General features: G+C 31.6%; 1 protein-coding gene across 1 annotated transcript; it reads left to right on the top strand.

The window, feature by feature from the left end:
• The first annotated feature begins 8760 nt into the window (after positions 1 to 8760).
• Positions 8761 to 12708, top strand: LOC121749014 (mediator of RNA polymerase II transcription subunit 19a-like). The gene is made up of 7 exons (XM_042143621.1): positions 8761 to 9042; positions 9533 to 9615; positions 10678 to 10967; positions 11087 to 11314; positions 11612 to 11671; positions 11813 to 11950; positions 12419 to 12708. The coding sequence occupies exons 2-6, from the start codon at positions 9585 to 9587 to the stop codon at positions 11861 to 11863; spliced, it is 660 nt and encodes a 219-aa protein (XP_041999555.1). The 5' UTR covers positions 8761 to 9042; positions 9533 to 9584; the 3' UTR covers positions 11864 to 11950; positions 12419 to 12708.
• The last annotated feature ends 1153 nt before the right edge of the window (positions 12709 to 13861 follow it).

Genomic DNA, 13861 nt, shown 5'->3' with positions numbered 1-13861 from the left:
GCATACAAGATTTATATTTTTGTTTTCCTGCATTTTATATCATAAAGTTATTTGTGTGTGTTCTAGTCTAGTGCCCACCATGTGGAGTATAATATAGGGAAATAACTCAGCATAAAAATTACTACGACAATATTTTGTAGCAGTTCAATATCAATTCATCACAATACCACCTTTTATTACGATTCCAATTATTTCCATCAAAATTTATTCAATATGTATCCCTAACGCGACGTTGTTTTGTTAGTTAAAAATTTACGAATATTTAATTATAATAATTAATAATATAGTTATGACATCTATATATATCACAAATTTGGAAATTAATAATTGAGAGAGAGAGAGATTGTGTTTAAGGGCGGTTGGTAAATGATGAAATTGTGGGAAAAGCGTGGTCACTCAAAATCGTGCAATTATGCCAGAGAAAAGCGCATGCATGGTTTTGACGCTATCTTATTTTCCCTTTTCCACAATAGTTTCTACCACTTTACCACTTTCCTTAATAATGTACTTAAATGTTTTCTTATTACTATAAGAAACTCAATAAACATAAGCCACAGTCAATAGTCGAGTCGTTAAAACTTCTAGTGAGAAACTCGTGGGAGGAAACACCAACATTAGAAAATAAAGAGTACTCGTTTGTTACAACGAAAATATAACAAAAAATTAACAAATCAAGGAAAAAACTGAACACCAAAACATGAGCAAGATGCAAGAGGCCCAAATCCTTATGAATTATGCTATCATAGAGAGTTATATGTAATTTGTAATCAGACTTAATTTGATATTTATATAGTTTATAAATTTTGTAACCCTAGATTTGTTATCACAACTTATTAATAATTAAAGGGTGTAAATTAATGCTAATATATATACACACACATGCAAGTCTGTATGTGAGAGAAAGTAGAGATAGTGCGGTGAGAAAAAAAAAATGCAAAACTAGGGAAGATGAGACAAGCTTTCCATATACCCTTTTAATGGGCTCCTTTTATTTCCAATCTTTTACCTTATTATTGTTTTTATTATTAGAAATACCTACTACAAAATTCATACATAGTTTGTTGTTATTATGAGGATATTTCTGTTTCACCTAACTTATGTCACAGAAACTCCAAATACATGTAGTAGTATATACCATGATGTACTATAGACACCCAAAAAAACACTCAATTTATAAAGGAAGTTATTATTTATTTATTAATAAATTTTTTATTTGAGGTGTACATAAGTACACTTTATTCTCCTTAAAGTTGTAGTGCTATATGAAAAGGGGACATTCACTTTTTCGTTTAATAATAAAGCATTGTTAGTTAAAACACAACAAGACACAAAAATAAATATTGAGTGGAGAATTTTCGTTATACTAGTAGTAGATAATTTAAGGTTTTCAATCAACGAATATTGCTTTCTGTTGCTGTTTTATATTTCTTCCTTTTCTGTGTTGGAAGTGGAGAAATATTAGCTTGATTTTATATCTTTTCATTATATTTTTTCTTATCTTAGCTTGACAGCATATATATATATATATATATATATATATGGGAGCATGAGAATTGATATGCTGGCCGTGGCTAAATGCGCGCTTGATAGGCGACTGCCTACGTGGGAGCGAGTCATGATTTTTTTCTGATTTAAAAGTGTTCTTAATACTCTCTCTCCTTTGTTTCCTTATATTGCTTGCATTTATACGATTTTTAAGGCTACTGAAATTTCGAAATCTTTCTCTTCATATACTCAGTATTTCTCTACAAAAATCTGATTCCTCTGCAAATTCTCCCTTTTATGTAAATTTCTTAAAGACAGACAGTAGAATTTTTCTACTACTCTTAACAGTTTCTATTAACATAAGTGTGATTGCAAAATTTGATATTGGTGGTTGATGGGAAAGAAACCATTTCAAAAAGAATTTAAATTTGTTGATTATACTAAATCTTTAAAAAAAATTAAATCTGCGAATGCTATGTGATTTTCATAAAATTTTGGGAAGAATGTAAAAACTTTGTGAAAATCAACTGCAAAAATTCGTTGAAGTGTGCAGAAGTAATTCAAATTGAATTGAAGAGAAGTGATTCAAATTGAATTGAGGGAATAATCTGGCATTCATTAAATTGTGGGAAGCATTGATTCATGGTGAAAAAAAATTCAGTTGCAACTCCTCTGAAGGTTGAAGAACAGTCGGTAAGAGAGAGAATGGAAGGCCCCACCACTATCACATTTTAGAGAGAGAATGGTTGGTAAGATTAAGGTGGAATATTAATAAAAAAAAATCTAACACGTCATTAGTCGCTTAATTTGCGCTCAAATAGTGTCGCTCAGTATAACATTTCTCATGGGAGCATTATGTATATCGAGTACAGTTTTCATGTAACATTTACTTCGAGTTGCTACATCATTTGAAGTTGGTATCGCTAAGTTAGCTGATCTGCTCCTTTCAATTTCATATTGATCTCTTAGTCAGTGTGGAAGGTTCACTGTAGACGTAAAAGATCGCACAAAATCTCCTTTTTTCACATAATCAATGGCAGCTTGCTCATTTACTTTTAAATTAATTATGTGATTAAAATATATGGGGCAACTTAAATTTATATATTTAGAACTTTTGAAAGTAAATAATATTATAAGCGTAGGTGTCGCGTATGGTATGGATTGGGAAATAGTTTTTCAAAAAGGTAAATCAAGTTATTAGATTCTATATAAATTTTTCAAAGATTGCATTAATATATTGAATTATTTACAATAATCACCCCAACATGTTTCCATTACTATGTTATATGCTGACACAACATATATATGGTGATGTATATTGGTGGAAAATAATATGCATTCAAAATAAACAATTATATAACAAAAGATTAACTAACAAAAAGTTATGAGAATATTCATGAATATATGTGAGTGTAGGTATATAGGACAAGATTAACCAAATTGGGTTGGGTTAGCGGACTTAAGAAAATAAAAAAATATTTGAAAGTGGGAATGTCATCTTGATCAAAAAGAGTTGCACCATTTTCCAATAATTGAGCCATTATTACACCTAAAAGTTGCTTTCCTTTAAAATAATTACACGATTAATATAATAAATTAATTAATGCCTCTACTCTCAACCAAAGAGTAATCGACTCATCGTTGCAGATTGCAGGCCCAAGTTTCCTTTGCCATTGTTACAATTAATTAAACAATTGATTGATTGATTGTTATTTTCATGGAGGGATTGCCAGTAGCATATTTTCAATCTTTGATTTTCATTGGTTTTTTTTATACAATTGTACTGTTGTACATCTGATTTTGAATGCTGAGAAAGATAAATTTGGGAAAATGTTTTATTTTACGTTAATTTTTTAGGTTATTGTAATACTATTGCGATGGTGTCGGACGCATATACTCATAAGATTAGCTAAATGTTATCAATAATGGAAATATTTCAGTGAATAATGTTGATCATTAATAATGAAAAATATTTCAGTGAATACATTTAATTAGCTTTTCAACCAGACTTCCTAGGTTTTTTATTTCTTACAAATGTTTGTTTTGTTTCACAGCTTCCGTGATAGTTCTATGATTGTAATATTGTAATAACTAAATGGAGTGACAGTAACTAATTAATTTAATATAGGTCAGAAGTGCAATAAGTGTTCGTTAATTGCGGGATAAATTACTTGGATTGAACATATATAATTAAGAGGATTAATGAGTCAGCTTCAAATACTATTGCTATCACAAGGATTAATGGAAGATTTGAAAACGAAGTTCGTAATGGACAGTGAACAATAAACACAATTGGTTAATATTTAGTAGTATAAGAAATAGTTTGATGAATTGCCGTCCAACAAATTATTAACTAATATTAGTTGCTATAATTTAGCCAAATCAAACGCTAGTATTTGGTACTAGTATATTTTATTTGGGTTCTTAATTAACATGAGTAGATCATTATAAGTTTAAAGTAGGATCTGGAATTAAGGAGTAGTTTGAATCACTAATCATATATAGGAAGGGGGTTGTTCTCTAGCTATACTAGATCAATTTAATAGCTCTTATATATCAACCTTAACCCTGAAAATAAAAACATCTTAATTTAAATCATAATGCATAGCAAGGCGATTCGGTCAGATGGATGATTGTAGAGTGGAATGTGCACGCCCGTACGTGTTCAAGTTGTACAACCAGAAAACGATGGATGAGCTATTTTGTGAGACGAGGAAGAAATATTCCAAATTATATATTTAGTGCAATACATGATTGAGTATTTGAAGGATCAGACAAAAGAAGCTCAAAATTGTTTAGTTCATCAAATTAAATTGTGTGGTGTTTGAAGCTAAGTGAAATGTTTGTTTTCATCATCAGAAATAGATGCTACATATCATATCCTTCTTCTGCCAGCACAAAGGCCGGTTATAGATGGAAAATTGAGTACAAGAAAAACGTCTAATAAAACGTACACAATATAATGCATACTGTTCATCACAAACCAGTCGGGTCATAGCTATACATAAAATGGAGTAATTCTTACAAAGCTATATATATAATAATACGAGTGAGCAATGGAGTACACTAGATATCCATGATCGTACATAAAAAGCTTGAAAGAAAACATACAGAAAAATGAACAACACATGTTTATGAGTTATGGGATCACCAATTTAGGATTCAGATTGTGATGCAGACTGATCAAAATGAAAATAGGAGGAGCAATCCTGGTAACTAAGGTACATCTCATTTGTTGAAATTTCAATAAGATAGTGAAGATGAGGCATCAAAGTAGTAATACTAATAGTAATATGTTTTTAAGAAGGGCTGTGGTAATTAATTTTCGAGGAAAAGTAAACTCATCCAGGTGTGGCCTAATAATTTTTGCTAGGAAAATTGAGTCAAATAAAAAAGGCCTGAAATATGGTAGGGAACAATTCAGTTGGAACAAACACACTCGCTTTCCTAAACCAAACATCCTGCTTCATGATCTATGTAGCTAAACAAATGGTTTCAAGTTCAGAGTAACAGAATTTTAATTTATGTGAGATTGAGTTTTACTATTGGAGTTGATGAACCGGTTTCTCATTAGATTTTGAGTGGAAGTGGGTGAAAATTTTCTAACAGTTTTGTGTTGAGAAAATCTGACTGATTGAAACTCATATATGGACTCAAACAAATACTAAGTGGGTTCTCTAAAATAAAAGAATTGAGGTTTCAAAGAATGAAAAACATCTTACCCCAATTTTTATCAACTACTTCAGCCTGTTCCATTGATCATCGAAAAGAAATAAAGATCCACCGACGTTCTTTCAATTCAATTAAAAAGGAGTGTTACAAGACGGTTCCTCCACCTACTTCATTTAGTTGAAGTTGCCAAAGTTCACGATGTTTGCTATGCATGAGTTTTGATGTGAAAAAGATTTCAACTCTGCATGCATGGCATATACCTCCCCCCTCCATCTTCAACAATAGATAAACTTATAAATAACATGACTTTTAATATACAATTAGTATAGTAAAAAAGAGAGAAGAAAAAAAGATGGTGAGATTATGTTAGTGGATTGTGAGTTTCGTATTATAAATGATATGCATAATTATTATTTGTTGAAAACTTTCTATGTTTAGACTTGATCTAATTTTGTAGAATGTCCCAAATAATAAAACTAGTCTATTTTAAAAAAACAAATGAAGTATTATACAATATGATTTTTGGATTTAGATATACAATTGGTTAGGATAATATCACAACGGAACCATTTACTTATGAATTTAATAAATGTTAACTTTTTATCAAAATAATCACTAATTTTAACACAATCATATTTAAGTACATACTTTAACTATTCATAATTAATACTCCCTTCGTTTCCTAAAAATAAAAACTTTTTTCTTTTCTAGTTCATGTTCTAAAAATAGAAACACTCCATTTTAGAGAAGTTCTTTTTCTCTATGAGGTGAGACTCATTTACCGGTAACACACTTTTTATTTCTATCTCTTTCTTATTTTACCGATTTTGCATTAAAATAAGTGTCATTCCAAAAGTTCATATTTTTAGAAAACAAGGGAAGTAGTAGTTTTATTTAAATCATTTTAATCCATAAAAAATAATCTTATGCCTAGTTTGTTTGCCATGGATTGACCTAGGAAAGTAATTTGATTACTGTTTATTAAAATCACCTGTTTGGTTTAATAATAAAAAATAGGGAAAGTAATACTCCATCCGTCCCATGCTACTCGCACTTTTCATTTTAGGCCGTAAATTTAGGATTAATTTTTTTGTGTAATTAAAAAAGAATTTTAGGTGTAATGAGACATCACTTAATAAAAGAGCTCTTAACTTAAACTAACATATTAATTAAATGCATTAATTCTAACTTAAATTATAAATAGTGTAAGGACTTTGTGACGAGCCAAAAAACAAACGTGCGAGTAGCACGGGACGGAGGGAGTATGATTCCTAAAAATAGGAAAAGTTGGGTCAAATTAGCGGATTCTGATTCCCCTGTAAAACTCAATTATTCATTTTTCCCGATCTTAAGGATTTTAAAACATACAGAAATAACTCTTCTCTTCTGTTTGACCATGTTTGGTTTTCAGGATTATGTCTGAGAAAGTAATCTGATTCCTTAAATTTTAAATTCCTGTGTTTGTTTCCGTTTTTATTCAAATATGAAAAGTAATCAGAATCCCGAGAAGAAAGAAAGTTAGTACAATTTTTCAAGATTCGTAATCCTAACTTTTCTTAGGTATTCTTTTTCCCAGTTTTAGGATTCTTATATATTTAATATAATATAGTATTATTATTAATTACAATGTTTTAAAAACAATTTAAAATTATAAATCATACTTAATTTCAATATAATAAATAACTATAATTAAAATTATCATAATTATAACTATATTATTATATATTATACTCCCTCTGTCCGCAAAAAATAGACAAGATTGCGAATATCACGAGTTTTAACACATAATTGTTAAAGTAAGAGAGAGGGGAAAATATAGTAAAATGCGTGTTAGTGGGTTGCCGAGTCCACATTTAAAATGATGTGTAGGGTTAGTATTGGTTGAAAAGTTTCTTTTTTGAATTTAGTCTATTTTTGTGGACGGACCAAAATGACAAAACTTATCTAGTTTTCTGGACAAGTATATAATCGATATTATTATAATAATAATAAATAATTTATTAAATAATGAAAATTTTATATTAATAAAATATATGAAGTATTCATGAGGATGATAATAATACCCATAATATATATTTTTAGCACATATTTATAATAAATTAACTATATTACATTTTAATTTAATGTTTAAATTAAATATAAAATTTAAAATCTTGATATTTTCTAACACAAGAAAATAAAGTAATTCTAAATCATTTTTCTTATTAACTTTATTGTACTTTCTTAGGAAATACTTCCTCCTTCCCACAATAATTGTCACTCTTTCCTATTTCGGTCCATCCCACAATAATTGTCACACTTCATTTTTACCATAAATGTTAAGTAGGTCTCACATTCTACTAACTCACTTCACTCACATTTTATTATAAAACAAATATTAAAATGTGGGTACCACATTCCACTAACTTTTCCAACCAATTTTTCTTTACATTTTTTAAAACTCATACCCATAGTAAGTATGACAATTATTGTGAGATGAGAGGAGTAACTTTTAACATAACATGGCCCACTACCGTTTTCTCTCTTTCACATATTTTTTTGTTGATCTCATAGTTTAATATTTTTTGCTTTACTACCTTGGATGGAAAGAATATACACATCCACTAATATGAAGGCATAATAGCATCTGCAGCACTGCTCTTAGCTAAGAGCACCTGTCGTGCTGTCGGCGCGGCGAGTACCCTGCTTGCCGCTGTGCTCTTGCCAACGGCACGACCCTGCTCGATAGCAAGAGCACCGTCGTACCAAAGAACACGCCTACTTGGCGTCTCCTGATTGGGCTCGTTATTATTCAATTAATTATTTTTTTTTAAAAATTCATAAAAGATCGAAAATAATCCGGAAAAAAGAAAAAAAATATTTTCTAATTTCCAAAAATATAGCTGTTTTTTACCATTTTTTTTTGTTTTTTTTAAAAATTTTTTTATACCAAAATAATCTATAAATACCCACATTCATCATCCATTCTTTACATTAAATTATCTATCATTCATACTTCAAAAATTTTTTGCTTACGAATTGAATTATGTAATTCTTAATTTTTAAGTAATTTGTAATAGTGTTTCAGGTATTTTAATGCATTTTAATATTGTTGAAATATTTTTAGTAATTGAAGTATTTAAATTGAATAATAGAATGATGAGATTATTGAGCATGCTCTTGTGGAAGAGTATGAATAAAAATGTTGTGCTCTTATAGAATAGTATGAATGTAGATGTTGTGCTCTTTCAAAAGAATAAAGAGTAAAAAATGAATTAAAATGGGTCTGGCCCATATTCATTCTCTTGTCTCTTGTCTAAGAGTATGAGTGTGGAGGGGAGGGATCCCCTGCTGTGGTGGGAGCACAGCAGGGGCTGCTGCCCTCTCTCAAACAATTTTTTTAATATTAATTTTGTATTATTAAAATTAAAAAAAAATTTATTTTAAAAAATTGTTTGGGAGAGGGCAGCAGCCCCTGCTGTGCTCCCACCACAGCAGGGGATCCCCTCCCGAGTGTGGAAGCTCTAAATTAAATTGGAGTAATGATTGAGAGACCAAAGCTTGGTTTGAGTTTTTATTGCATTTAAAAAAAAAATACACACCCACTAAAATAGCGTCACGTGTTGCTTAGACAGAGGAAGCCAATTGCATACCCTCTCGCAAGTGTTCTCGCACACTCCAGATTCCCGATTCGCCAACACACCATCTCTTCCCCAATTTTCCCTCCATTAACGAGCTTTTTAAGCAGCTCAAATAATTCCACTATTCAACCTCTTCCCCCTTCCCACATCGCTAAGCCGAAGCGGAGCCTAATTTAAGCCGGAATCAGTATTTTATATTTAAGCAGTTCGAATTGTTTGCTGGCGATCGCTCAAACTCGGTGAAAAAACCCACGAATTTGCCAAGGTATGGCACGTGATTTGCGCTTCATTTGTGTAGAATTGTGATTGGTTTCTCCGTGTGATTGGGCGTGGATTTGGTTAATTGTCGTTGTTGCTGTTTTGTTTTTGGGATTTGGGAACTAGGGTTTCGGTTTTAGAGTTGTGGGAATTCAGCCCAACCTGTGTTTTACTCTTAATTAAGCTGTCTACTCGCGAAATATTCATGGTTTCGGTTTCTTATTTATCTGGATATCCGTGCTTTTAAGCTGCGACTGTTATTTAATTGAATAATGATTTTTCGTTGTTTTAGTTATAATTGTTCATATTTGATGTTTCATTTATTTACCAGCTCAATTAAGCTTATGAACTCTCCAAAGGTCATATCAACTTTCTTGTTTTTGAATTATTTATGCACTGCTGTGCTGCTTGTTGGTATTTATGATTGTTTTGTTGCTAATAGCAAGTAAGCGTAGCAACATGATGGTGGGCTTAATTATTCGACCCATTTGTTACAGTAAAAATAGTCCCTGACAAGTAATGAGCTATCTCCATGTCAGCTGCTGATTCATGGATTCAGATTACCAAAAGTTTGGAAGAGGTAAGTATGTTATCTCTATGGTGCTGTATTTGAAAATTCAAACCAAATGCATGCATGATATAATTAAATAACAATAATGTTTGTAGCTGAGTTGCAGCGACTTTTAGTTCTAGCATGTAAGCATGCTGGTTTTAAGAATTATGTGCCCTGATTGGCTGTTAAAGTTACTGAGTAGCTTAGACTCAATGGTCACTCTTAAGATGCCAGATACTAATACTGGATTCTGGATGGCAACTAGAATAGTTGATTCAACAAAGAGATTCAATCGTCATTCGTCACCCTTACATATAACTAAATCTGTTTTTTCTTATAATCTTTGGGCCAGTCATGAGGGGTTATGTGGTTAGCAAAGCAGATTTAATATTATAAGTGGATGTGTCAGAAAAACTAGAGCAAGAAGCACATTCTCCCGTACTGGCTTAAAAGCTTATCCGTTAAACTTTTTGTTTGTTGGAATCTTTTTATTCTGAAGATGGAAATAAAATTTGGGAGGTAGAAAAAGGGGATTATTGAACTGGTTTTGACTTTGCAGACTTGACATAATGATGACATTGGTGGTTCGTTAGATAAAATTGGGTACTGATTCTTCTTTATCTAGTGAGGCTCTTCTTGGTAAGATGGAATGAAATGAATGTAGGAATGGAATGAAGATATGAATCAAATGACAATTTCTTTGCATTTCCTTTGCATTTTCATTCTATTTCCTCCTTCATTCCATCGTACCAAGCAAATGAATAGAATGGAAGTAGGAATCACAGGCCATTCCATCGTACCCAGAAGGGTTGACGGTTTAATGATGATATGAAAAGGAATAATAGAAGAGAGAACAACTTGGCTAATATTATTTCCATAGAAATGTCTTGGTAATATCTATTTCATGAAATGTGGCTAAATTCTTTTAGCAGAATGCATTCACTTAAATGACATTCCTTTCACGGGTCCTGGTACTGAAATTTTACTCAGTTTTTTTAAAAAACGCCTGCCAACTTTTTAGTTGTTCTTTTCATCCCGCCTGATTCTAACCTCATCAACTATTTTTTTCATGCCTATCTTTCAATTCAGGGCCTAGAGAACTTACAGGTGCTGTGGATCTTATAAGTCACTACAAGTTGTTACCTCATTATGATTTCTTCTGCAAGAGGTCACTTCCTGTGCCAATAGCAGACACCCATTATCTTCACAATGTTGCCGGAGATACAGAAATCAGAAAGGGGGAGGGGATGCAATTGGGTCAGCTCATTCAGAATTCTTCTTTATCTAGAGAAACTAATACACGTATACAACCTTTTGACCTAGATGTTCTTAGGGAAGCCTTTCAGCTAAGGGAAACGGCTCTAGTAGATCTTCCTTCTGTGAGTTTCTGTATATTGATATTGCAACCTACTGTCAATCTATGACAGCAATTATATCATCTTTTAAAAGATTAATGTTATTTTTTGGAATTTTTGAGTTAGTCTCGTTATATTTGTAGTCTGAGAAGGGCACTCCCACCATTGCTGGGAAATCAAAGAACGAGTCTAAAGATAAAGAGAAGAAACATAAGAAGCATAAGGACAAAGATAAGGACAAGGACAGAGAGCACAAAAAGCACAAACATCGGCATAAAGATCGAAGCAAAGACAAGGACAAGGAGAAGAAAAAAGATAAAAATGGTCATCATGATTCTGGAAATGACCACTCAAAAAGACATCATGAGAAGGTTTGAATTATATGTCCTACTTTCTTGAATCTTTAACTAGCCTTTTCGTGTATTGCATGTATCCTGTTTCTTTAAATAAATTTGTCTTGTAGTCTATCATTTTTTACCTTTGAGGAAAATTTCGTTATCATGTCTTCTTTTTTCACTGATGTTATTTTCTGGTGGCAAGACATGTAAATATTGTTGAGTGTATTTATTAGAAATTTTACAGTTTATGCATTGAGTTTTATTTGGTTTCTACTTTTCTGGTAGCTATTAACTTGTGATGCTCTTACTCATCACACCAATTACTTTCAGAAAAGGAAGCATGATGGAGATGAGGATGACGGTGATATTCATAAACACAAGAAAAGTAAGGTATAAAAAAGAAAACGATTAATCCTCAATTTCAAATCGACTCTTTTTGCATGTGATTTTGATTTTCATCTTTACGTACCTTCCATTCATTTTCCTTAAACATCTTTCAAAACCATACATCACCCACTTGTAATTATGCAGCACAAGAGCTCGAAGATAGATGATATGGGAGCAATAAAGGTTGCAGGGTGAAAAATGGTGGTTGATCTTTAAATTTCTCATCAGATGTTGGAGTTGATAATAGAGGAATTCTTACTTAGTTATTTCAAGTTATCTAAGGTACATATTATTCACTTATGAGAGGCAGCTTATGTCTTTGCCTTGTTATACGTTATGTTTCCGTAGTATCTTTTAAACTATACAGGCCTATCTTGTATAATTGAGTGGGTCAATATGGGGGGATGAGGGGTCTCAATAGTCCAATACAAACCAAATCACCAAACTTAGAAGTGTCTAATGTGCAAATGGAGAGATTAAAGCAACCATTTTAGAAGAAATAACATTGTAAAAATATATCCGCTGTCATAACACTGTCCACAATGATAATGAGAATGCTGAAAGCCATAGAATGATTTTAGATCATCTTGTATTTGATGCTTCATGCATTAGTACCATTATATGGAGATTTACATATAACATTCTGAAACTGCAGATAGTGTTAGATGTGGTATGCACTTATTGTTACTTTACTCCTATAAGGTGTGCACTGCTTCGTTACATTTATTTGAATCTCTCTTTTCCGTGCAGAGCTTTATTTGGACTTACTAAAGAATGCCAAGAAGTGAATCCAAGGTGTGCACAGCTTGCAGATTTGGTTGAATACATGGTAATGAGAATAGGTGGAGATAGGATTTGTCTTCTAACCCTTAACTGCAGTAACTTATTTGTAAGGATGTGGCGATGTGTATCATTCAATTAGTTACAGATAGATTAGAAATGCAAGCCTTTTGATGTGTAATAGAAGTTTAATCAATGAATAAATGACACTTAGTTTAAAAAATACAGTAATAAAATAGCTTTCTTCCGTCCGCTACTAATTTACTCGGTTTGAGTTTCAGCAATTGTAATGCAAAGTGGGCGGAAATAAGGTTGGTCCTACTTTTATGTAGTATTAGTTGTATAATAAAATACGAGTGAAATTACTTTAGTGGAATTTGGGGTTCATTTCCAAAAGTTGTTAAAAGAGTAAATGAGACATTTATTTACGAACAAATTAAAATGACAAAATGAAATGATTAATGAAAGACCAAGAAGTACAAACTTTAGCGTAAGATTATATTTATCTTCGTAGTACTCCCTCCGTTCTTTAAATGTTGTCACACTTTGATCGGACACGAATTTTAAGAAATGTAATGGAAAGTAAGTTGAAAAAGTTAGTAGAGAGTGAGTTTTACTTTTATATATTAGTTTTATAATAAAATGTGAGTTGAAGTGAGTTAGTGGAATATGCGGTCTACTACAAAAAATGGTAAAAAGTGAAATGTGATAAATTTTGTGGGACGGACGGAAATGGAAAAATTTGATAAAATTTAAGGGACGGAGGGAGTAATAATTAGAGTGTTGGTCAATAATACTCTATAGGGAGCTAATGTTCATTTAACTCGAAAAATGCGTTAGAATGACAATATAGTAAAAATGACAATTTAGGCAAGCAATCTGCGATACATGGACAACCAACACGACATATGGTTCTAAGCAATCTGTGAAACGAAATCAGAGCATTATGATGACACTATTGTTAAAATGACAACCTAGATAAACAATCTGTTATACATATGCAAGCAACTCGGCATATGGTTCCAAGCAAATAGTAATGCGAAATCAGAGATAATCAAGCATTATACTATACATAGGCAAGTAAACCTACCATGTAGTAGACTAATGTTGAATCTGCTCCTAAACTTTTAATTTGGATTATTATTTTGGTATAACCCAATTTTGAAGGAGCATTTGAAACAAGCTTACCAAAACTAAACTAAAAGCTAAATTAAAGTTGGTAGTTCCAATAACTCAAATATTGCTTCTAACAAAGTGAGATTCATGAATCAAGATCAAACAAATTTCCTATTCTATTAATTCTCACTACTACTTTATGAGACTAGGTTTCGTTTTCACTCGAAGAATTATCATCTTTAAAGTAGCTAAACACATAATTCAAAGATGAATGAATTTAGATTATTTTCCTATGGA

The sequence above is a fragment of the Salvia splendens genome, chromosome 9 (genome assembly GCF_004379255.2).
Source record: "Salvia splendens isolate huo1 chromosome 9, SspV2, whole genome shotgun sequence".
NCBI classification, from domain to species: domain Eukaryota; kingdom Viridiplantae; phylum Streptophyta; class Magnoliopsida; order Lamiales; family Lamiaceae; genus Salvia; species Salvia splendens.
This window is presented reverse-complemented; position numbering and strand designations above follow the sequence as displayed.

Excerpts from the sequence above, each read along its gene's own strand:
- LOC121749014 (XM_042143621.1), top strand. The coding sequence starts at position 9,585 with ATGGATTCAGATTACCAAAAGTTTGGAAGAG. Across the intron at positions 9,616-10,677 it reads TTACCAAAAGTTTGGAAGAG|GGCCTAGAGAACTTACAGGT; the intron begins GTAAGTATGTTA and ends CTTTCAATTCAG. Across the intron at positions 11,672-11,812 it reads ATAAACACAAGAAAAGTAAG|CACAAGAGCTCGAAGATAGA; the intron begins GTATAAAAAAGA and ends GTAATTATGCAG.